This window comes from Pseudonaja textilis, chromosome 5 (assembly GCF_049901715.1).
Source record: "Pseudonaja textilis isolate UNSWEBS1 chromosome 5, rPseTex1.2, whole genome shotgun sequence".
NCBI lineage: Eukaryota > Metazoa > Chordata > Lepidosauria > Squamata > Elapidae > Pseudonaja > Pseudonaja textilis.
The window spans coordinates 47047776-47074787 of record NC_141994.1 but is presented as its reverse complement, the minus strand read 5'-3'; the positions used below and the strand labels follow the sequence as shown (position 1 = coordinate 47074787).

The 27012-nt window shown below is 35.7% G+C and overlaps 1 protein-coding gene across 2 annotated transcripts in view; it reads left to right on the top strand.

The window, feature by feature from the left end:
- Positions 1-27012, top strand: part of CACNA1I (calcium voltage-gated channel subunit alpha1 I) — a 181484-nt gene that overhangs the window by 62192 nt on the left and 92280 nt on the right. For both annotated transcript variants that reach the window (XM_087934780.1, XM_087934779.1), the window contains exons 4-8: positions 2890-3049; positions 5323-5638; positions 6335-6427; positions 19450-19756; positions 22300-22709. In XM_087934780.1, coding sequence (XP_087790906.1) covers positions 2890-3049; positions 5323-5638; positions 6335-6427; positions 19450-19756; positions 22300-22709 — 1286 coding nt within the window. The remainder of the gene's footprint in view (positions 1-2889; positions 3050-5322; positions 5639-6334; positions 6428-19449; positions 19757-22299; positions 22710-27012) is intronic.

The following is a 27012-nucleotide window of genomic DNA, read 5'->3' as shown; positions in this document are numbered from 1 at the left end:
AAAATGGACTTTTATAATGTTGTAGCTTTCCTGGGTGATCTCTTCCTTCTAGAGACTTAGATTTCTACAGGAAGAGAAACATCTTTTTTTAAAAAAAGCTGTCACATGAATACCATTTTAATTACAAATCAGAAAGTTCCAATAATTTAAAAAGTCAAAAACATCTATGCCAGTTGTAGCAAAATTTATGGATACACTTTGCATAAGGAATAAAGTAATAATAAGGCTTTTAGTTTTTATTACTGTTTGTATCAAATTATACTTCTAAGAATTAAGAATATAATAAAACAAAGAGTTGATGTGTTTTTTCTTTTCCATAAGGTTCTTATTTCACACTTTAAGTGGCGCCACTCAGATGGTGTCATTTCTTTGCAAACTTTTTAAAGCCAATTAGAATATTTTGCCTGACTGTAGCTCAGGGTGTTTCACATTTTGAAGTTACGAAGTCAGAAGTTTAATTTACTTTGAAGTAAATGAAACTTCAGTCCAAGTAACCAATAGTTCACTAGTTGGCTTTAAACTCCTCTGCATCAAAGTTTACCAGTTACCAGTGGTCCCATTAAATGCCTCTAGTCATTTTCACTTGTCTGTATCCCATTTCCTTTCATTTGTTATCTAATTACTTATAATAAATTGAGTGAGAAGCATGTTTCCCATGGAGTGATTTATTAAACCATACTAGTGGATATTTCCAAGTAGAAAAATATTTGGAATAAATTAATTATATATATTTTACTGGAAGAGATTTCATACTTAAGAATTCTTGCTTTCCATTGGCCTGCCTGTAATGATGTCCAGAAGAATTAAGCAGATAACCCATTTTGTTGCAACATTTCTCCGTCCCCCAGAATTTAGCTCATATTTTATCATTCTTAAATAATTTTTAAAAAGTCATTACATTAAAATATGATATAAAATTATCATCCTAAAAAGGCATTGAATTTTTTTAGAACAGCAGTTTCAGATGTGTTTACTGCAGATGTCCCACTTATTTCAATGAGGTTCAATCTCAGGTATATCAGGCTAAAATTAAAGTTTGCCCATGGAGCTTTCCTGGATAAATTGTTATTGGACCTTCTGCCCCATATATCTTTATCTGAAATGAAACTTCTTACAAATTCCCTAGAGCAAACTTGATACTCTTGATCTGTGTTATATTAATATTTTCATGATTACCAGCCAGCATGAATGAAGAAAATAACTGTATTAAACACAACTGGATGGCACCATATTGGAGAATATTTTAATAAAAACTCTTATTCCCATTTCATCTGTCTTGCCACTGGCTTCCTGTAGTAATAATGCTCACATTCACAATGAGCTCATTCATTTAGGGTACTTTGCCATATAATACTTGCATAAAAGTCATTGATTCAATCCCCATAAAATCAACCTTATTTCTTTTGCATCTTTTGTTTACTTAGCTCTTGCCTGTATGACCAAATATCACTTGTTATATGGGTAAGAAAGAGTGGTAGGTTTTGTTTTTCATCATTTATTATTCATACACTTGTAAAGAACTAAATCAGGGGATTTTTAATGCATAAGACGTACAATGGTTAAAATAATTTTACATTGTTTATGTCTTATTGATGAAAATTGGAGTCCCTGGAGTTAAGTATGATAAGTGATTAGATACATAAATGCCATCTCTCATCACTGGTATTATTTTCTTCTCTTGCTATGGCTTGAATTATCTACACCAAAGAGATGAGGCTATTGAAACTAAAAATGCTTTCATAAGTATTAAATCCATGCCTCTACATATATATTTTAATCTGTGAATACCTAAATTCTTCATGGAGCTCAGTTTCATGCACTTTTCTGAGCTTGGATATTTTTTTTATTCCCAATTGCTGGAAAACAATGACATAGAAAAATGAGACAAAGTGGAAAGCACAAAATAATGTAACTAATTATATGACAAAAGGCATAAAAGGGGGATTAACTGGTGCCTTAGGGAATTGTCACAGAATCCTAATCTTATCTCTCCCTCTCTCTGCTCCACCCAAGCCAACTGAAGTAATGAGCTAGTTATAAATAACTAATTAGTCATTTATACACTGCCCTGCATGCAACATCTTGTTAAGTGAAATTCCCTGGACCCATCCATTAGAGTGAGGTGTCTCAGAAAAGATAGAAAAGTAAATGGGGGATTAAGAGCGTTACTGTTTGTTAAAAGGATTATAGAAATGCAAGGTATGGTGGAATATATAAGCACTAAGATTAATTTAGCAAAAGGCACAGACCATTCTTACCATTGATCTATTGATCAGCCTTTTATCTTGGCAAAGTTATTCAAAGTTAGGAAGAAACACAAGCCACATTTGAACAATTTCAGTTTTATAATTTTAAAAAATACATGCATAAGAAGAGAATAATATTTAGTTAACCAGGATCCAACAGTAATAACAGGTAGGTGCTAAAACACTATGATCATGAGGTGTTTTTTTTTTCCTAAATATATAAACAGGAGTTTTATTTAAACAATATCCATGATGTGGAATGCATTTCAGTTCAAAAATGTCAGGTATTTCTTGTTTATTTTGGATCTTGAAACACTAAAAATGGGAAGTGCCTCCTGTATTTTGGATATTTATGAAAAAATCTGTTTATAAGAACAGATACAATATGGACAAACTGGCTGGATCAACAGTAAATGTATTGTTGTTGCATAAGTCAAAGCTGCACATCTATTGTAAGTTTTCTAGCTGCCTCTCACTTTTTTAAAGCTCAGGATTTCTTTCTATATTGTTATGTTCCTTTCTCTACTTCTTCTAATCTTACTACCATATTTTCCTTGTTTCCCTTCTTTTCTTTTTCCATCTTCAACTATTGCTCCTTTGTGATGATCTATCCCTCTCTCCCTGGCCCTGGTCCTGCTCTCAGGCATGCGAATATTGGTGAATTTGCTCTTGGACACATTACCCATGCTGGGAAATGTTCTCCTTCTCTGCTTCTTTGTCTTCTTCATCTTTGGCATCATCGGTGTGCAGCTGTGGGCTGGTCTACTGAGAAACCGCTGTTTCATGGATGAGAACTTGACAATGTGAGTGCTCAGGAAATGGCTCTCTTACTCCTTTTCAACTTTGTAAAGTCTCTGTTCTCCCTCATTTTTTTTAAATCTTTGATTTTGAGTTAATCCCAGTCCCCAAGTCCCTCACTCTTGTGTACTACATCTATCAAACGTACCATTTGCTTCTTGAAAGGAACATGTGAGAATGTTGAAATTACTGTTGTATGATTATGTATATCATCAACATTAAAATTTGAAGATTGTCATAAGATTGAAGTATTTGAGAGGATGATGTAGTCCATCTAAATCCAATTCCTCCTTAATGCAAAAAATCCAGACAAAGAACATGGATTGCTAGTCTCTGTTTTTCAAGGAAAAAGACTCCATAACTTCAAGTAATTACTTACGTACATATTTAAACTATTATAATTTATTAAAATTTGAATATATCTTTTTAAACAACTAAATTACTTGCCCTTCCAATCTATTGGAGAATTAACTGCTATGATCCTCAACCAGAACGATCTATCAGTTCTGAAAACGGTACAATACATTCAAAAGGATTTGGGTTAGGTAAGACTGCATAGTAAACAATTGTTTTTTTATAGTTTCTCATATAGTTCCCCACATTTTTCCCCAGTATTGAAGCAAATGATATATAAATCTGGGTGATAACTTCAAGGAGAACTGTGCTGCTAACCTTTCTGTTTGTCTGTCTAGATCTCCAGGATGTTGGCCTGTGCAGATTCTTAACTCTTCCTCTCTCTAATTTTACACAGTGTTAGAAATCTAGCCATCTGAAGCAATAACATGAGTAAAGGAGCATATTATAAAATGGCTGAACTCATGCTTTAAATACTCCAATATTTTTAGATCATTCGTTCTTTTTTTAATTTTTAGAGATTTTTATTTTTCTGAGCTTCTACTATTTTAAGTTTTGATTCAATATTGTGGGAAGTATTGCTATCACATGTTGAGAAATAAGTTGCTTAATGATTCCATATGCTGGCATGGTACCAGATTACCCATTTGCTCCACGAAGCATCTGTTGTCTATTTTAGTTCTAACTGTGTCACAAGTCTTTCTCTCAAGGAAAAAATGGATAAAAACATGCTCTTTCCTTGGCCTTTTTCAACATCTCTTTCCAAGTGTATAGAAATTGGATTTTATTGAGTTATAATCACTTCAGATCATCTTCTAAACTATTGGTATGAGTCAACTTGAATGAGCCACAATATTTTCTGTTCCTTCTCCATATACTTTGCTATGGCTTCTGAACAAACTAATAAGTTAGCATTTCTCTTCCAAATAAGAATTATAAACTAGTGCTGTTCTAGAGTTCAGGCTGAAACACAGGGAGGGAGATAAACCATACATGCTAATGCCATTTCCAGATTTCCCATATTTTCAATTCCCAAATTTTCTGAAGTTTTCTGAAGAAGATGAGATCCTTCATTCATTCTTTCTTTGAATACCTGCCCAAGGTTCCTGCTTTCAATTTCATTTAAATGCATTGAGCTGGGTACAAGAAGAAAGAACGTTCTTTTAATCCTAATGTGCCAGTGAAACTAATGGGTAGAACTGGAAAAAATAAAGTAATAAAATTACTTTCCACTCTATTTTTAGCAATCAGAGAAGAGTTTCTGGTTGGAAATCTACTATTTTCTAATTCTGCTTTAGAGAACAAGCATTGACACTGTAAAAAAGTACAGATTTAGTGTGCTATGGGGAACCTGGTCACAAACAAGTTGAACTGGATCTTAAACTGGACCTTTTAATCAATAATAAGCATTTTATTCTTGTTCTTCTTAATATTTTATTCTGTTCTTCTTAATATTTCTAATTCTAGCCAATATCTCTGGATACGTAGCATTATTAATTCTCTGCTGTACTAGATTTTTATTATGGTTTTCTTATGTAGCCAGCTATTTGGGGTTGAATTTGGCATTTTTTTCCTCTACTTTCTAAATGCTTCCCAAGAATCTAGGATCAGGAAATATTGTTGTTTAAGGATATTAAAAGTACTAACATAGAATGTAAGCTGCTCCAGGTAAAGCTGTCTTTTGCAATTGACTGATAGTGATTTTATCAGTGCTAATAGTGTCCAAGTGATCTCCAGATGTTCTGAAATTGTGTCCGTGGTGCTTACTATTGTTTGTACCATCTTTGCTTTCTTTTGTCGCAGTTGTTCTACTTCCATTTGCAGGTCTTTTACATTTTGTGATTTTTCTCCATTATGCCCAGTCTACACAGATACTATTAATTATAATATATGCCGTAACAATTTTGTTCATGTGTTCTTTCAGCCAAGGTAACATCACTCTTCCTCCCTATTATCAACCTGAGGAGGAAGATGAAAAGCCCTTCATCTGTTCACTGTCAGGTGATAATGGTATCATGGGCTGTCAAGAGATACCCCCACTCAAAGAACGGGGTCACGTGTGCTGCTTGGACAAGGATGACTTCTTCTACTATACCTCAGTCAGACAGGAGTTCAACATCAGTGGCATGTGCGTTAACTGGAACCAGTATTACAATGAGTGTCGTACAGGCAATGCCAATCCACACAAAGGGGCAATCAACTTTGATAATATTGGCTATGCATGGATTGTTATATTCCAGGTAATCTGAATCAGGTTATCTAAGACATCTACTCATTCTAAAGATGAGGTCCCCTAAACACCTTTTCAAGAATGATCTATCCAGGGCCTACTCAAGATATTTAGTTTCCTGTACCAAAGAACAGAAATAGACCTGTCTGTTTAATTTTACCTGAATCCTGGCAGGGTCTGCTTCAAGTGGCTAATTTTGAGAACTGTGGTTTATTTCAGGGGTGTGGCATGAAACAATCCTGTGTCTCTAAGCCAATGATGCATAACCTTTTGGCAAAGGGAACTGCATTTTGTATTTAAGCAGATAATAGGCACAACCTATTAATTTCAATTTAAAGGAATTGATTAAAAAGTTTTAAAATCAAATAGAATTAAATGAAAAAACTAAACTAAGTTAAACTAAATTAGGATTAAGAAGACATTAAATTAAGGAAGCTAATATTATTCCTAATGATATTTAAAATGTTTTGTGAGGGTCACATCAAATGCTTTGGAACACTATGGGGGTATAAGTCATATACCTTGTCTTAATATATTATGAAATATAATTTGAGAGCATCAGGCTAGGGAAAATTGCTTTAATAGTCCATAAGGATTTTATTTTTTGCTTTTGTTGGTATTTCTTTTAGACGCCTTACCAAACAAATGGATAATCTATCTCCTTGTAGCTACTGAAATGTTTTCTCTTTCCTCTTTCTTCTTTCAGGTGATCACTCTGGAAGGATGGGTGGAGATTATGTATTATGTGATGGATGCTCATTCATTCTACAATTTCATTTACTTCATTTTGCTGATCATTGTAAGTACAATAGTCCCTCCACTGAGTAGATAAAATATGCCCTTCACATGAGAGAAACAAATGTTACATCCCAATAAACCAGGGACCTGAACATTTATGTTCTGTGAAGTAAAATAGCTGTTGCAAATAATTCTAGGAGATACTGATTTCAAATCCTTTCTTTGAAATAGCAAAAAAGTCATTCAAATTGACTTTGCCATTCTTGAATTTTTTCTAAGGTCTTTGAAATCTATTGTCATATTTAAGTACTAATTTATAACCATGTTCCAAGAGTTTATAGTTTAAACAGAGTTAAAGAATATTCCGCAAATCCCTTGAGTGACAGGAAGGAAAGAGCTTAGTGATGGTCATAGATAACACTAACTACTTAAATGGCAACAAAATACCTAAATTTTTCAGACTTCCCAGCCAGCTAGAATAACCAAAAATGGTTCCATGGCCATAGAATTTTGGGAATAGCCATCCAATGCATTTGGAAGGTATCAGGTTGAAAAAGGCTATAATAGGAAATTTTATATATTAAAAAGATCTGTACACTTTTGTATTATTTTTATACCATTTTATACCCTTATTGTTCATGTTCAGATCAAATGAGCAAGTGATGATAAATCATTGACAATTAGATCAAACTGTTCCAACTTTATTTATTAAAAATATAGACTGACATTTAGATTTTCTGAGTTTCTTAGTTATATCTACATGCAGGATTTGAGCAGGAATTAAAAAAAACCCTATAAAACTATTGGGGAAAGAAAAGAGCAAAGTATTGACTATTGTTGGACTGAAGAATATCAAGGTTGATGACTAACCCAGAGAAACACTATTATTGAGAATTATAATGTTCTTTATCCTTTGTGCATAGGGTCTTGACAATTTATTCATAGATTCCTAAGTGTTCCACCATGTAAATTCTCTTAAATTGGATTCCAGAAGGCAATGCTGATGTATAGAAATCAATGGGCACCAAAAAAGGGACTGACTGGAAAAGCTATTTAATTGGTTTCCTTAAAACAGGGTGCAGGGTTCAGAGCCCTGAGATTCTTTTCTTTTAAACAAAATTTATTGATTATACAACTAAAATGTCAAACAAACACATACACAACACACAGAAAAAAAAGGAAAAAATAATAATTAAAAATTAGCAGTTCTATTATAGACAGTCTATGGTTCCTTGTTTGTTATCAATATTGGTGATATATTTACAAATACATCTTATTGCAAATATATAATTACTACCTCTTTGACATTTTACGTTGTTTACTAATATATTTTCTATTTTGTTCTATCTAGTCATGCCAGCATTCCCAGCTTCTATAATATTCTGATGTCTCTTTTTCCTTAAGTGCTAAGGTTAACTTATCCATCTCTGCACAGGATGTTATCTTCTGAATGACTATTTCCTCTGTTGGAATATCTGCTTGTTTCCAACACTGCAAAGCAGGGGTGTCCAACCTTTCACTTTCCCTGGGCCACATTAGAAGATAAAAATTTGGTTTGGGCCACACATAAAATAAAATAACAGTAACGATACCTGATCATCCCAAAAAACCATAGAAACGATTGTTAACATATTAAATTTATTTGGAAATGAAGTTAGTGAGATGTTTTTATTATTGATTATTGATTATTTATTAAAAATTATTTATTTATTATCACTGCAAAGGTTATTCTGGCTGCAATAAGAATGTGTAGTATTATATATTTGACTTTTTTAGAAATTTGTCTATTAAATATCCCCAATAAGAAGAATTCTGGTTTTAATTCAATTTGTCCCGCCGTTATTTCCTCTAACCATTTTTTTTATTCTATGCCAGTATCTTTGGGCTTCAGTGCAGGACCACCACATGTGAAAGAATGTTCCGTGTTTCTTTTTACATTTCCAGCAATTCGGATTCACGTTAGGACACATTTTCGCTATTCTCGAGGGCAAGAGATGCCATCTATAGAACATTTTATAGGCTTTTTCTTTATATGTTGCTGATTTTGTAATTTTATTATTCCTTGTCCAGACCTTTCTCATTCTAATAATGTAATGCTACGTCCTATGTTTCTACTCCAAGCTATCATGTTGCCTTTGACTATTTCCTCTTCTAATTCTATCTCTAATAAATAATTATAGAATTTAGTTTGTTTTTTTTTTTAATCTGGATCTAATAGGATTTTATCTAATTGTTGTGCCTTAGCATAAATTCCAAAATTTTTCTTGTCCTGGGTATATCTATTTTGAATTTGCAAATAAGCTCACCGGTCTACTTGTAGCCCTTGTTCTTGAAGATCCTGCCATGATTTTAAAGTTCCTTGCACATCAAGAAGGTCTTTGTATTTTATCATTTTATTAAGATCTAGATTATTTGGATGTATCATCGCCTCCATCGTTGAGATCCAGACTGGGATTTTTAAATAATCTTTTTTTTTTATTTTGTTCCAATTAGCCAATAAGGAATCTCTAATTATATGTCTGTGGAAATACTTCTGCTTAATTTTTCCAGTGTCCCATAAAAATGTGTGCCAATCCCCTCTGTAAATCATGGCCTTCTAGAAATAAGATTCTTTTATTCGACAGATTTACCCACTCTTTCAACCAAAATAAGGAGGCTGCACTATAGTATAATTCCCAATTTGGAAGTGCCATACCTCCCTTGCTCTTCATATCTTGCATTGCCTTTAGGTTTATCCTCGGTTTTTTCCCTTGCCAAATAAATTTGGTAATTATCTTGTTAAGTTCCACAAAGTAATTTTTATGTATTTTTATTGGTATTGTTTGGAATAAGTAAATAAATTTGGGCAGAACGTTCATTTTTATAGTGGCAACCCTCCCAAATAAGGAGATTTGCAATTTAACCCATATCTCTAAATCTTTTTTGCCGTGCTGTAATAATTTATTATAATTATTTTCCATTAGAATTTTGCATTGAGCCATCAACCAAATTCCTAAGTATTTAACTTTTTTTACTATTTGTAATCCCATTATGCTTTCCAATTTTAGTTTTTGTTTTTCTGTTAAATTTTTAGTTATTAATTTCATTTTTTCCCTATTAATTTTATGTCCTGCAACTTCCCCAAGTTGATCTAACTCTTTCAATAGTTCTTGACCTGTTTCAATTGGTTCCTCTATGAAAAATACCATATCATCCGCAAATGACTGGAGTTTATATTCTTCTTTCTTAATTTTTAGTCCTTTTATTCCTGGGTTCTGTCTAATTCATGTAAGCAATGTTTCCAAAGATAATATGAAGAGCAAGGGAGATAAGGGACATCCTTGCCTAACTCCTTTCTCTATTTTTATTGAGTGCATGTACTTTCCCATTAATTATAATATTCGCCTTTTGTGAATCGTAAATTGTGGTCACAATGTTTTCAAATTTAGTGCCTAAATTCATATTGTAAATTTGTTGGATTAGGAATTGCCAATTTAGATTGTCAAAGGCCTTCTGTGCATCCAAGAATACAAGGGCTATTTGTTTTTCCAGGTGGGCCTCGTAGTATTCCAAAACATTTACTACTATTCTTAAATTATTCCTAATTTGTCTATTGGGAAGAAATCCGTTTTGATCTTTATGTATATATTCATTCAATGTTGTTTTTGATATATTTGCTATAATTGTGGTAAATATTTTATAATCAGTATTTAACAGGGAAATTGGTCTATAATTTTGTATAAGTCGTAAATCTGAATCTTCTTTCGGAATCTCCTTCCATGAATCCGGCATTCTTGCTGCTAGTAGGATTTCATTATATACTTCCACCATGAGAGGTCCTATTTGTTCTCCTATTTTCTTATAAAGTTCCCCTGGTATCCCATCAGGTCCTGGGGTTTTATTGTTCTTTTGGTTTTCTATTGCTGCTTTTAACTTGGGCCACGTAATGTCTCTAATTAACATTTCCTTCATCTCCTCCTTGATTATTTTATCTTCAGTAATACCCAAATAGTTTCTTATCATGTCCTCATTTACCTCCTTCTTTTTATAAAGATCTTCAAAAAATTTACATGCAATTTCTTTTTTCTGTTCTATTCCTTGTTGGGCATCCCAATTCTCGTCTATTAATTGGTAGATCAATCTTTTTTGTTTCTCTTTTTTAAGTTTGTAGGCCAACCACCTTCCTGGTTTATTGGCCTGTTCAAAAAATATCTGTCTGGCTGTATTCAACTTTGAAACCATTCCTTCTTGTTTGATTAAATTTAAATTTAGTTATTATCATCTGTTTTTTCAATTTACAATCTTTTGGGGTGTTTTGCAGCTGAATTTCTAATTCTTTGATTCTTTGTTCTAATTTATTTTGTTGGGCATATTTTTCTTTATTTCTTTTAGTGGTATAGGATATCGTTGTACCTCTTATTATTGCCTTCATTGTATCCCAAATATTCTGTTGCGTAGTTGCCTCATTATTATTTTCTTTTAAAAAATAATTAATTCCTCCTCAAGTCTACTCATAAATTCTTTCTCTTTAATTAGCTGTGTATTTAAGGTCCACCTTTTCCTTGGTTTCTTCCTACCTTTCCACACTATCTGAATCAGATTGTGATCTGCTCATTCGTTTGGTAAAATTTCAATCTCTTTTAATTCATTTACTAACTCACCATTCATCCACACCATATCGATTCGTGTCCATGATTGGTGAGGATTAGAGTAAAATGTAAATTGCTTTTTCTCAGGGTTTAATTTCCTCCACATGTCTATCAAATTCAGTTCAATCATCATTTCTTCACATGTTTTGTGTAGTTCTCTTTTTTTCTTCTCTCCCCCCCGCCCCCCTGTGATCTTTCTGGTAGTCCAAAATAGCATTGAAATCCCCCAAGATACAAATATTCCTTTTTTCTAATTCCACTATTTTCCCATGTAGTTGTTTAAAAAATTCCTTTTGGTTATCGTTAGGGGCATAAATTACCACTAGTAGCATTGGGATTGATTTAATCAAAATTTGTAACACCAGAATTCTTCCATTGGGGTCTGTCCAAATTGGCTCTGCTTTCATATTGTCTTTCACATATACTGCTATCCCTTTCTTTTTCCTAAAATCTGCTGGCGATGTATACAAATTCCCTAGCTTGGGGCATTCTAGATATTTTTCTTCTTCCTTCCTTATATGAGTTTCCTGTAAACATATTATATCTGCATTTTGTTTAATTAATTTGGTTAATATTCTTTTCCTTTTTATCCTAGAGTTTAGGCCATTTATGTTAATTGATGGTATTTTCTTTTCTTCGTCCATCATCTAATTGACTCTTGCTCTTTGTCTTGTAATTACTCCTGTCTCTCTTTGTGGCTGATTGTGCGTCTTCGGTTCTTCTCTCTCTTGATATTGTTTATTTTCAAATTCCTATGATTCCCATCTCTATTTTTTTGATAGTCTTGGTTGTCTTGCGACTTTGTTTCTCATTCATCTCTGCTACTCGATTCTTCATGGCCTATCAATCGTTCATAGAATTCTTGGGCTTTTTCCATGGAGTCTACTTTAATTTTTCTTTCTTCCCATGTGATTAGCATTCCTTCTGGGATTAGCCATCTAAATATGATGCCTTTTTGGTTTAATAGGTTCGCCAAGAATTTATAATCTTGCCTCTGCTCTCTCATTCTTCTTGGGATTTGTTTAAGCACCAAGTTTTCTTTTCCTTTATATGTAATTCTTTCTTCTCTAGAAATTTTGTATATAATATCTCGAACTTTCCTTCTGGCAAATTTCATGTGGACCTCTTTTGGATGTTTATGTTATCTTGTGTAATTTGTGCTCACTCTATATAATTCGTCTAACTCTTTCAGAATATCGTCCTTTCCAATAGGTCTGCTAATATTCCTGCCATCACTTGTTCTAAGTCCTCTTCTTTAGATTCCATTATATTTTGGAATCTCAGATATGCTGCAGCCTTGTCCATTTCCAGATATACCAAGGAGTCGTCCATTTCTTACTCACATTTCTTAATTACTCACCAACCATTTCTAGCTTCTTTTCCATTTGTTCCGTCCTTTTCTCAACCTCCTTTATTGTTGATTCATTCCTTTCTAGTGCTTGCTGTATTGTTTCAATTTTTTAATCCAACTTTAAGATGTCTAATTTCATTTCTGCCTTTAAGTTCCCCATCTCTTCTTTTAATTCACTTGTATCAGCTCTTGTTTCGGTATGATTTTTCACCATTATTTCCTGAAATTTCAGCATGGATTCTTGTAGAGTAAGAAGGGTCAATTGGATATTGGCATTCGTGGTGACAGGTTGTTTCTCTCCAGGTAGAGTTTCTTCAATTGTCTTTTGTGCCATCACTGAGGGTGATGGCATCGCAGTTGTTTGTATTGAAGAAGTCTTCTTTCCAGTTTTAAGCGTTGTTAGTGATAGAGGTCATTTCTTATAAAATTTGTTTTTGTTTTTGTATTATACTAAATATGTTGTCCCAAATTAACATTCACTATTGAGAAGTATCAGCTATATATGGCCACTACGCTAATTAATATGATATGTTATAGGATTAACCTCGCTTGTCAATATATATATATATTCTCCAGAACAATTTTAAAACTAATTTCTAAATCAGATACCTGGATTTGTAGATCTTAATAATATATCAAATTCCTCTATTTAAATTTAAGTACTATTAACCTGTATGTCTATAAGTGCTATAGAATCCCTAATCTCAAAATAGTGTTATAAAATAATATTTCAAATACTTACAAATCTAAATGAAAATATATCAACCTTGCTATACAATAATTACTTAGTTAATCTGTAGTAATCACAATTAATTATTTAATTCAATCTAATCAACGCCTATAATCAAATATCTATACCTAAATAATTAATTAATTATCACTTCCCTTTTTTGTGTTATAACCAAATATAAACTTCAATATTTACTAATGTATCAATTAAATCAAATTACATTTTCCATATTCAAAAATCAGTTGAGTTGGTGTCAAGAAATAATTATTGCAATCTGCAAAGTTTAAAGGCTTAAAGTATCTTAATGTAATTGTTCAGTTCTTCGAGATTCCTTCACCGAGCGCACCGGAAGCACAGACTTGCTGAGTAATGTCTCTGATTTCACTGTCTTACTGTACTTTCCACTGTAGCCGTTTCTCCTTTCGTTTAAAAGTCTTACAAGTCAATCTTTAGATTCATATAGTCTTTTTTTAATAAATCTTCTCCACTTACTACAGCTGCAGTCCAATAGTCCAAAAAGAGACCAGTAAATTATTCAGTTTCATCCATGGAATATTTAAAGTTGTAATAAGACTATTTAATTCCTTACTTCAAATCTCCCCCCATCTCAAGTTCTTCCTTCCAATTTTTCCCAAAATCCACAATTCAAATCTTTCAAAGTTCCCTTAAATTAAATTTGTTTTTCTTTCTTTCTTCTTTTTTTCACCCCCAATTATTGTTAGTCTCTCAGATCCCTCCGATTCTCTTATCTTCTCTGTCTGATCACTCCCGTCCTTACCCTCTTCCGTCTCACGAGCCCTTTCAGTTTTGCCGCCGCTCGTATCTGCTTTGGCCACTGTTTTCGGGCTTCACTCCGACTAAGGTTCTCCAATATTCAATGCTCAATCAGGATCGCAAATTCTTTCACTCGCACTCTTCATTCACTACAGTCTGTCACTCCTCACTCGCTTCCTCTTGTATGCAACAATCAAGACTTTAGGACTGCCATTACGGACAATCTCTTGATGTCAGTCTCCACAGGGTTTCTCTACGTCGTGATGAGAATTGCCTTTTCCACACTGCGACTTGAGTCTCCCCTCACTGGCATGCTTCTCTACAAGATGGTACGCTTCTCTACAAGACCCCCTAAGGGTCACTCCAACAGCAAGAGGAGATAGCGTGAAACCCAGAGCGAGCTTCAGCACCTCCGTTTGCCCATATCTTATCCCAGAGTCCTGAGATTCTTTAGGGAGAAAGCAGAAGTAGCACTGGTTTACTAGCATTCCCTCTTCTTTATGCATGTTAATAAAAATAGCATTTAAGCAAAATATAATGCAGACTAGTACTGATGATGTTACCTAGTTTGGATAATGAAACATCTGCAAGAAAACAACCAAGCTCAGAGAGCACCAAGAACCACTCATAAGACATTTTCCAGTAGAAGTGAATATTTGAAGCTCAGGATTGAATTGTGGAGTCCATGGTACTCTTTGAGCTTGGTTATTTGCACAGATGTTTCATTACCCAGTTAGGTAACATCACCAGGGCTAGTGAGCATGCCACAATGCTGGTGGGCCACAACACTTATGGCCATTTTTCACACTTATGATTGTTGCAGCATCCCCATGGTCATGTGATCAAAATTTGGACCCTTGGCAATTGACCCCTATTTATGGCAGTTGCAATGTGATCACCTTTTGTGACCTTTTTAAAAACTAAATCAATGGGGAAGCCAGATTCACTTAACATCTGTGTTACTAACATAACAATTGCAGTGGTTCAATTGTCACAGCTGTGGCAAGAAAGGTTGTAAAATGGAGCAAAATTCACTTAATAAATGTTTCACTTAGCAATAGAAATGCTGGGCTCAATTATAGTCATAAATTGAGGACTTATAACTATAACTGAGTTCTCAATTCGTCCATTTTTGTCTTTCTGAAGTTAAAATTCCCACCATTTCTCTTATGCTAAGATACATCTTCCATATGAGTCCCCCATCCCTGCAATTTTATTTATTGGTTTGCAAACAAAGAGAGGGTATTATAAAAGTTAAACTCCAAAGTGCAGTATTTAGAAAAGCACTGACTTACCAAAAGTTGCTGTGCAGGAATCATAACCCGACATACTCACTATTTCTTTCTAGTAAGAATTTATATAAATAGGAAGACAATAAGACAAAAAAAGGAAGTTAAAATACATGTTTGGAATTGGAATGGGCTTTCAAAATCCTTGCTCAAAGGACATAGAAACAAGAAAAGTACTTGTTTGGCAAAATTCTCAGATGCTGTAGGGATCAATATAAATCAAACAGCATATGCAAGTATTCAGATTCAAAACAGGTAAGGTCCTTTGATCCCAGCAACAGTGCATTTGCTGTTCTTGACAACAAGCACTGAAGAAAGCAACATTTTAAGATGTTGCTGACAGATGTTATGAATACATTCATACTATATCTGAAGCATCTTTCCTGCTTTGGCTCCAAATACTACACAAATTTAACACTTCTAAAGCACCCTGTTGTTCTTTAAGGTAAAGATAAAGGTTCCCTCACACATACATGCTAGTTGTTTCCAGCTCTAGGGGGCAGTGCTCATCTCCGTTACAAAGCCAAAGAGCCAGCGCTGTCCGAAGACGTCTCTGTGGTCATGTGGCCAGCATGACTAAATGGTGAAGGTGCATGGAATGCTGTTACCTTCCCAGCAAAGTGAGGCTCAGTGTCTTAGCCACTGAGCCACCGTGCCTTTACATGTATGCAAATCATTGAATCGAGTGAAATAAAAGTGGATATTATTGTAACAGATTTTATAAATCTTGCAAATGTGTGAGATGGAAGAGACTTTAAATTACAATACATCCAGCCTCAGCAGTTGGCCATCTAGTTTGCCCTCATTCAAGAACTTCCAGCAAGTAGGAATTCCCCAATTTTGAAGCAAAGTGTTTCGTTTGTAACAGTTCATGCCAATAGGAATTCCTTCCTGGTATTCAACCTGAGTATTTTAAAATAGCTGTCAAAGCCTTTTTTAAAAACACTATTTTATTTTGAAACAGTGAACTATTCTGATACTGAAGCCGGCCAGGAAAGGCTTCGTTTTTCAAAGGCTAATTCAAGTGCTAGCAAAGGCCTGGCCCCTTTGAAATGCTAAAAGTGAATGAAATGATTATCTGATAGAGCCTTCTGGCACCTTTGTCTGCGCAGCAAGAGTAGAAGGGCATCATGGTCTATTGTTCTCTGGATAATTATATTTGAAAGCTTCTAGGTGGAAAAACAGTAACTCTTTTCCTTCTTTTATGACCTGAGGAGATGGCAGTATTAAATTCACCCTTTCTGTTACCTCTTCCTAGCCTGAGATGTGTACAATTGCTCTTTAGGTAGACTGAACTTTGAAAGATATTTACAAAGATGCTTATTTGTTATTTTTATCTTGACATTTATGTCATGTTGCACAGGGAAATAGCAAATATTATTTTGTTTATGGGATAAGTAATGGATGCTGAAAAATAAATTCAGTTATTATTTGCTGTTAATTGGAATGACATGAGGATCTACATAACATGTTGAGTCCTCTTTGGCAAAAAAAAATCATAATGATTCCACCAGACTGTCAATTATTTGGAAGCCTGCACTCACAAACCAAAAAATCTCCACACCACTAGCCAGGCAAACACCTGGGCACAAACAGATCCCCCCTGATACCTCCAGCTCAAACACACCCCAACCAGGCACCCAGATGAAACCTAGCTTCCTAGCAAATGATAGCCATCCATTTACTCGGAGCCAAGCTGCACTAAAAGCCTCCAATACAGGAACACAATGTTGCCAGCCAATCAAGACACAAAAAAAGCCACAAAACAGACAGAAGATATTAGAAACACCAATCAAGCAGAACACAGCAAACTCCAAGGCCAATAAACACAGACCAAGACTCCCAACCAATCAGGATGAAGAAAAAACCATTCTGGCACAGCAGTAGGCTAACCCCAAATTTAAAACTGAAACAACTGTAAAAGTCTGACTCACAGATGAACACAATACAGAAGCCTGATGATGGCAGATGAGATTCTGCCGAAACGTTGCTACAACTTTAAAAGCACAACTATAATGACATAGGAAAATATCTGAACAAAGCTGAATACCATATATATATGTATGTATGTATGTATGAAGGTAGTTAGGTCGGTTGGTTTAGGTGTGTTCGGGTCTTTTCCATGTAAGATCAAGAGTATCTTGGTGACGTTTCGGCGAGGTCCCACTCGCCATCCTCAGGTTGGTACTTTCGGCTTCATGCCAGTGCAAGCAGTGTGTGATCAGAGCTGCTGTCTCTCTATAAATACTGGTGATGGGGGTTGGTGTGCTGGGCTGGTTGGCTGCGCTGCTGCCTCTTGATTGGTTGATGGAGTTGATGTTGATATAAAAGGCTGTGTGATGGCCTTGTGAGTTTTGTTGTGGAGATATTCTGGATCTTGTGCTGTAATCTCCTGGGTCGTTTGTTTTGTAGTGATCTTTTTTTCATTAGCCTCTCGTGTTTTAACAGCTTGGGTAATGGGTTGTATGATGGGCTTGTGAGTTCTTTTGTTGTGGTGTCCTGGGTCCTGCATTGTAATCTCCTGGGTCGTTTGTGTTTTGATCTCTTTTCCATTAGCCTCCTGTGTTGTAATGGCTTGGGTAATGGGTTGTGTGATGACCTTCTGAGATTTATTGCTGTGGTATCCTTGGTCTTGTGCTGTGATATCCTGGGTCATTCGCTGTGTTGCAACTTCTTGAGTTGTTGTGGTGTAATTTCCTGAGTTTTCTGATGTGATATCAGGTGGCCGTGATGTAGCATTATGGGTTTTAGTCTGGCTTCGAGTTTTGGGTCTGGGTCTGTGTTTTTGGCGTGTGTCAGCTTGTTTGGTTTTGGGGTTGGGGGTGTGTGACAGCTGGCGAAACAGCCATGGTCTGTTTTCTGAATGGTGGTTGTCCTTCGTTTATAGGATGGGCTTGGGCCTGGATCTGATGAGGGGGATTGGCGGTGGTGTCCCGTGTTATTTTGGGTCTGGTGTTGGTTTTCATGGCTGGGACTCGTTTGTTGGTAAGGGCTAGCTTCCAGATGTCTGGTAGGCAGGAGGTGTCATCCCGTCTATTCATGTTATGGGGGTGTTTCTCTATCTCGATGGCTTCCCTGACTGTTCTCTTGCTGGAGTGTTCAGTGTTGGATATTAATTTGGTTCCTTCGAAATTAATTTCATGTCCTGTGACTTTAAGGTGCTGGAAAAGGGAGGAAGTATTTTCTTCTCTTCTGACTGCGTCAAGAGAATAATCAGGGAAGCCATCGAGATAGAGAAACACTCACAAACCTGCACTCACAAACAAAAAAAATCTCCACACCACAAGCCAGACAAACACTTGGGCACAGACAGATCCCCCCTGATACCTCCAGCTCGAACACACCCCAACCAGGCACCCAGATGAAACCTAGCTTCCTAGCAAATGATAGCCGTCCATTTTACTTGGAGCCAAGCCACACTAAAAGCCTCCAATACAGGAAACACAATATTGCCAGCCAATCAAAGAAAAAAAAGCCACAAAACAGACAGAAGATATTAGAAACTCCAATCAAACAGAACACAGCAAACTCCAAGACCAATAAACACAGACCAAGACTCCCAACCAATCAGGATGAAGAAAAAACCATTCTGGCACAGCACTAGGCTAGCCCCAAATTTAAAACAGAAATGGCTGTGAAAGTCTGACTCACAGACGAACACAATACAGAAGCCTGATGATGGCAGATGAGATTCTGCCAAAACATCGCTACAACTTTAAAAGCACAACTATAATGACATGGGAAAATACCTGAGCAAAGCTGAATACACACACATACACAAACACACACACACACACACACACGGTACTTATTTACTTTTGAGAGCAGGCATCAGAAATTCATTTTTAATGTGCTCACAGAAAGAAGTGACAATAAAGTTTATCTTATCTTAAGTGATAGACTGGAAAGGGCAAATCAATATGGCCTCTGTCGTGCCCATCCATTGGCAGGAATGGACTTTTAGATTTTAAGGTATTTTGTTTTAACAGTGTTAAAACCATTTGAGGCTGAGGCTGTAATATTTCTATCGCATTTCTAGAATTTCATCCTAAAATGGGAGGAAAATAGGGCACTAATGTTCACCAATCTTATAGCTAAAATTTTACAGTGGAGACAGAATGAATTACAGGTTCTAAGGAAAGGATTTTGTGATCCCTGGACTCTAGATCACACCCCACCCACCCACTCACCCACATAAACACATATATCAGTGTTTTATATCTTGGTTTTTTAAAAATCTTTAATCACCACCACCCTTTTACACACACACACCATTAATGATTTATTCATGCGTTTTCTCTTGTTTCTTAGGTGGGCTCCTTTTTTATGATCAATCTGTGCCTCGTAGTCATTGCCACCCAATTTTCCGAGACCAAGCAACGAGAACACCAACTTATGCAAGAGCAGCGAGCACGATACCTGTCCTCCAGCACTGTGGCCAGCTATATGGAACCAGGAGATTGTTACGAAGAGATCTTCCAATATGTCTGCCACATTGTTCGCAAAGCTAAGCGTCGTACCCTTGGCTTCTACAACAGCCTGCAGGATCGTCATCTCAGGCAAACAGAACGAGGCACTGCCAAACAGAGAGTGAATGGAAAAGACCGGAAACAATACTGTAAGGTTTATAAACTAAGCCTGACAAATGAAAGCGTGGGGAGTGGGGCATGTAAATGATTATTAAGACCCTCACTGTAAATCAGGCTATAGATAGTTCTTGACTTATGACCGGTCAGTTAGAGACTGTTCAAAGTTATGATGAAACCCCCCCACCTCCCCCAAAAAGTACTTATGACCCCAATTTGAAGTTCTGATGGCTGCTCTTCCCACAGTCACATGATGCATTTTGGGCACTTGGCATCCAGGCCATATTTACAGCCATTTGCAACATTCCATGATCATATGACCACACTATATGACCTTTTAGCTGGAACCCCACATTTACTTCCAGTTTCCAGCAGAAAACAATCATTGAGGACATTGGGTTTATTGTGGATCCACTTAACGACCATAGTGATTCACCTAACAAGTACTACAAATAAAAAAGTAATAAAATTGAGTTGGTCATGTGATGACCCACTTAACAACTGGCAGGACTGTAATTCCTGACTCAACTAAGGTCATAAGTCAAAGACTACTTTTACAAGGTATCAGTCATTTGACAATTCTTTTCAAGATTTTTTAAATATATATATTATAAATTTTCCATTTAAATTGTACAAACTTCTTTATAAAAATGCATTTGTATATCCAATTTCTATTAACTGGAAACATATGGAAAGTGTGAGCATTTCAAAAAGGAAATTGCATCACAAAATTCAAAGAAGGATAGCTGAATCCTGATTTGTATAATAGGCAACAAAAAAAAATTAAAACAGAATCACTTAACTAAGAATGGTTACTGAACAACATCATGTTCCATCCCTACTTAAAACAATTGTTATATCTAGGTTAATGGAAAGGACTATATAACAGTAATTCCCCAACCTTTCTGGCTGCCTGGACCAAGAGTAGTAGCAGTGGTGGCAGCAGTGGCAGGGTGTGTGGAGGTTTTGCATGCACAACCTAGCTTCTGTCCATGTGCAAATAAAAGCTTTGCATACTCACATACTACTTGTGGGGGCTGGGGTTTGGAGACCCCTGCTATATAGGATGGATAAAACATAGGAGAATATATTTGAGAATTTACATGTTTAGTTGGTATGTTATTGAATATAGTATGTACAATTCTTGATTTAGCAGCAGAAATAATACAGAATATGAAGTGGAGAAATATAAATACAATTGTGCAAATTACTAGCTTTTATGGAAAAGATAACAGACATCTATAGAAGAGATCATTCACCCTTTCAAGCATGATCTTGTACAATGGTATGGGATAGCCCCCCCCAAAACATTAATTGTAGAAATTTCATAAGACTTGGAACTTGCTACTAGAATCTTATGTGATTTTGTGTGACAAAGCTTATTACAGTTGTTTTTGTATGGGTAACCTACGATTAGTTTCATAGTCAAAGAATAACGAAAACTTAATAATTCAAGTCCTAATCAAGGACTTAAGAATTATTAAAGTAGCATCTGAGGATATGAGCAGTTCAAAACAGGGTGTTTATGTGTGTGTGTAATATATATAATTGGTGCAATAAAATTTGAATGTATTGGACTAAAACAATATAATTTTAATATAGTGTTTTGGTCAAATAAATTCAATTCCCAAATATAGGAGGAGTCTTCAGCTATTGTTCCAAGGGCCCAGCCACGATTAGTAGAACAATGGATTTCTTTTTTCCCCATAAACGTTAAACTTCAATCTGCAAGTCCCAAAATTTTGCAATCTTTTCTCAATCCTAAAATCATCTGGTACAGGGACATGAATGAATTATTATTATTTGTTCTAGCCATTCGTCCCCAAAACGCCATGTGAGAAGATTGATATGCTGCCACTGAATTCTCACAAAATTGTCTTCATAACCTTTACAGTCTTATGTGAACTAGTGGCCTTTTTCGTGCAATGAATGTGGTTATCACTGAGCTATGACCTTTTTTTCAGATCCTGCAAAACTATTTTACTTGTAGAAAATCAGCATAAGTGACTTTGCCAGTGCTACTTTTTTTAAAAAAAAAAAATCATATGCTTGTCAAGTCAGATATGCTTTCTAGTTCTGCTCCATTTGCCAAGATAAGCTTTTTTGGATGATTTGACATACTATGTAGCAGCAAAGTCAGACTTACCATATTTCATATGCACAATATATAATATTTGAAATATTTTTGTTATGAGATCAATAAGGCTCCCTAGTTTTTAAAGAAACAAGCTTTCAATATTTTTTTTCACCTCCGATATTTTACATATAGGTAATGGCCCTTATTTAATGATTCTTGCAGTCTAGAGAATTACTCCATCCGTGCTATGTAGCTGAACACAATTGAGTGCAATCTATTGTGGCTGAAGTAGAGCGTATCTCTTAGAGACAAGCAATCTCCATTTAAAGTCTCTGATGAGATGTTTAACTTTAGCAATTCCAGTGCTTCATTTTCTTCTCCATTAAAATGACCAACAACCCATTTACTTTGCATAATTAAATATTGAGATGCAAAACTATATTGCAAAAAGGGCATTATTAAGCCTTACATTTAATCTCTTTGTGTATTATTAACCAGCACATTGCCGGAAACATTCTTCTACTGATTACATGCCTCAAGGACTTGGTCAGCCTACTACCAAGACATTGGTCTCTGAATCCAGCAACTGCCCCAAATGCTATAAAGCACAGCTGGAAGCAACCCAAAGAGTTTCTGTGCTTGATAGTGTCAATTCAGATCAGGAAGATGGAGAAAAAGCCTGTGACCAAGAGGGAGATGGAAGGAAAGGAATCATGGAGTCTAACACAGATCCGGAAAAGGAAGAGGATGATGGGGAAGAGAGAGGACAGCTCATGCTTTGCAATGATATGTGGCAAGAAGTAAGAGTCAAACTGAGGGGAATTGTGGAAAGCAAATACTTCAACCGAGGAATCATGATTGCAATCCTGGTAAACACCATCAGCATGGGCATTGAGCATCATGAACAGGTAAGGAACTGATAGCCACCTGAAACCAAAAAATAAATTCAGTATCCTGGGATAAAATTGTAAAGTTTTGAAGGGATGGATAATTATCATGTTGCAACCTCTAGGATATCTGTTGTGGACAGCAACATGACATTACCTATATTCGTTTAGTTATCTAGGTAATTTGGCAACCTGTGGGACTTGCGAGTTATATGACCACAGAATCACCAAGGCAATCAAGTAGCAGCAATTTAGTGCTGAGGAAGGTGGAGTGAGGCTCTACCATATCACCACCGCAAGTGCAATCACTGAATGAAGACTTTGTGGGATATAAATCTTACTGGAGAGATGGTAGACTGAAGCCAGAATCTTAGAATTAATATTAGTTCTAAGATTAGAACTTGTTATTTGGCTTGAAAATGGGACAAATGAATTAGATTGGTATTAAGAAGCTCTGTTGGTTAATAGATCCAAAAACCACATATATTAGGACCAATCAAAACTACTATCAAATTTTTAAGCATCCAGATTTCATTTTTAAATCTTCAATCTGAATGTTAAATAAAATTAATAGAATATGAAAAAATAAAAATATAGATATTAAAAGTTTTGTAGTGTGTGAACATTTTGAGAAAGAGAAGCAGAAAGAGTTGTACAAATTAAATTAGAGCCGTCTATGCTAAATTCAATGGTATCAAAGATTGGTGGAACCAAATAGGAGGAATAGCTGTCATTTCACTTAACAAAAATTAAAATCTATTTGTTCTGCAATTTTCTGTAATCTATTCTGGAAAATACTTAGTGATATTTTGCTTACATGGATGCTAATGAAATACATATTGTAGTTTTCAGATAAAAGCTGAACATTGTTTTTAGGACTCAGCTATGTGAATGCGTTCACTTCTAAGCAAATGTAGCTTTCAATAATAATAATTAAAAAACAACAACAACAGAATAAGAGAATGTCTTGAACTGAACTTACTCTTCCCTAGTTCCAACTATTCATGTTCTGTGATTTTCTTTTGGTTTTCTTTATTTTTTGTCCTGTATTTGGCCCTCACATCAAATATATATCTTCTTTTTGTCCCTTTCAACTGCCCATTCCTTCTCTGCCTATTCTTGTTTTTGCCATCTCTTCCTCCTACCTCTCTCTCTCTTTCTGTGTCAATTTTCCTTCATTAGCTAACTGAAATCCTTAGTCTATTTGGCTTACTCTAATATGCTCTCTGGGGATAGCAGAGGCACTTCGCCCTCTGCTCAAAGCAAATCCATCAGCTTGCCACTATTTCCAGCTTAATTAAGAAACAGAGAAATGTAGCCTGTCTGAACAGGGTAGAAAAGAATCAGGTGAACTGAGCTCCAAAAAGCTTTTTGCTTCTCCAAGTCACAGAATGGTCAAGAACTCCCATTCCTGTGTGTTTCTATGTGATGAAGAATGGATTAATGTTAGAAAGAAGTGGTTGTATTCTGCCATCCATAAATGTGGCTCTCTCCACGGTCCAAGCTCTAGGATTTAATGATTGGTACCATTTAACTGTCACTTGAGTGGGCTGTAAGTCATCTATGACAAACCTCAAATGTTTATACTGACAGTCTAAAACTCAGGGGGTGTAACTGACTGCAGTGGGGGTGGGGGAGCAAGCTGTTTTGAAGGCAAATCTATGAGGCTCAAAAATCTGCATTAGAATCTTTATAATTCTAGCCAGGAAAAGGAGTTGACAGCCCTTGTTCTTGCAAAGATTATTTTAAAAGTGGGAACAATGCACTAAGAGATTGTAAATGCACAAATGATGACTGTACTTATTATCTATAAATGGTTCAGCGCTGGATGCCATACAATAATTTCATTAAAACAAACAAGCAAGTAAACACCGCCTGCAGGCTTGGAATCTAAATAGAGGCAGTTCTGAGAAAATGCACTAATCCAATTTTTAAAGGGTTTTTACTTCAATTTTCCCCCAAGAGTTGTTTTGATTTTTTTTCCCCACATCATATAAGGGCAGTCTCATGTAAATTGATGGACACATTTCAATGTTAAATGTCAGTCATCAGCAATTAATTCTTGCAAGTTAATTCTGTTCCTCCAGACCTCCACATAATATAATTCCAGTCATTGCATCCTAATATATTGTGTAGGTGGTCTGTGGAAAGCTTGTTCTCTGACTACTTTTAAAACAAATTGTGCATTCTGACCCTATGCAACATATTTACCTAAGGATTGTGGAAGTCATAATCTAATATATTTGGAAGGCAGCAAGTTAGGAAAGGTTGAATAGGATAATTTTGCACATAAAAATATCATTCCAGTGCCATCAAAAGCATCTCCCAAGATGCTCCCTTTTTCAGCAGTCTTTTTTGACCTGCTGTCCTCTAAATTGGATTACAGCACATCTGTAGGACATCAGGTTGAAGAAGACCGTCTTTCATAATGTTTCAATATATCAATAAATCCGGTCAAAGATAATACATTGTTTAAAAATGTGTGTGAGCAGCATGGTGACCAAGTGGTGAAGACATTCGCTTCCAACTCAGAAAGTTGAGAGTTCAATCATGGGTAGTGGCAGATGTTTCTTTCCTAGGGCTGAGAGGGAAAAAAAGTGCCGCGAACTCCATGTAGGTGTCAGAAGAGCATCTGACCAGTAAATCCTCAGCTGTTGTAGTTAGCCAGCAGCAGGTGCGGATGGCTGAGGAGAGTGAGGACTCAGATGAGGGGCCAGGACCATTAGGGAGTGGACTGCTGCCTTCAGAGACTGTGGGGGCTGGCAGCAGCGATGAGGAGGTTCCTGAGGAGGTTCCTGAGGAACCTGTGCCAAGTGCGTGTGTGTGCAGGGCTGCTCATAGGAAAGAACAGCTGCAGCAGTATGGGTGACTCGGGAGTAAGTCTGCAAGGTAATGGCCCCTCCTTCAGGAAGATAAAAGCCAGATGTGAATCAGACGTTCTTTGTAGGAAGCAAAAATGTTTTGAAACTCCAGCCTCGTGGACATTGCAATATCTTACTTGGTATTTGAAGACTCTTGTGTTGTGAAATATTTCCTATCTGTGATTCTTGGCAGTCTTGCACAGTTTGGTGAGGTTTGTGCCTATCAAAGTTAATTAGTTTGCAGCAGCCTTTTAACCGAGGATTCGTAAGACTCATTAAAAGGTTTCTGTTCCCTTTGGTTATTGTTTGTTTTATTGGAGAAGGGTTTGGGTCAGAATATCAGCTCCATCTAAATCACTACCCCCAAATTAAGGGATTACAGGATCATAAAAAAGGAGGTTTTTAAAAAATGATAATATTGTTTTGTGTATATATGAATTCTGCTATTAATTCTGCTAGTGGTTGAACCTAATTCTACTCTACTCAAGCCCTTGGTTCCTCAACTGATATGTATGCTTGCTTCAGTGCTGATACTATTTTGATCATGATTCAGATTTCTTTTTTAAAAATTTAAAGTTTAACTAATGGAACATTTGTTTGATAACTTATTTAAAAACCCATGTGTCATTGGTGCTTAATGGAAAAAATATACCAAAGATGTGGGAAGTAGCTCTGTGATGGTATTCATTCATTCATTCATTCATTTCTATAGCCTCCTTAACAGCCAGTGACTCTGTGCAGTGTACAATTCAAAGAAATAGATTATAATTAAAATACTAAAAATACATTTTAAAACAATAAAAACAAGAGAAAAATATAATTCTAAGCCAGTACATCTAAAACAATTTAGCTATGTTATATGCTATCCAAATTATAAGTTTATTGATCCTACAGTATTTTAAAGATGAATGGACATTTCAGTTAAAATTTGTATTTATGTTTGCTTTCTCCAAACACACACACACACACATACACTCATATATATATATATAAATTCTGCTCTAATTGGAACCACTCTTAATCATTAGTTTGCAGAAATATGCACTGCAACTATATCTCTGAAAGTGGTAAATTTCAGAATCCCGTGAGTTGATTATCACAAGGTTAAGGCAGGGGTGAAATTCAAAAATTTTCCCTACCCACTCTGTGGGTGTGACGGTGGACATGGCTTGGTGTACTTGGTGTAATAGTAACAGCAATCAAGGGTGAGATTTTACTGATTCAAATAGTCCCTACCACCTCTCCTGGGCTGAGGTGATTTCACCCCTGGTTAAGGGGTACAAGAAAACATACCAATGAACTTCTAAATCTAGACGGTATCTACTGTTTACCCAACAAATAACAGCATAGTTGATATCTTGGGAATTTATGACTGATACAGTTAAGGATTTTACATGTAAGCAAGCCTTGTTAACAGAGCAACAAAGCACTGCTGTCACAATGTGATCAAGAAAAAATGTTAT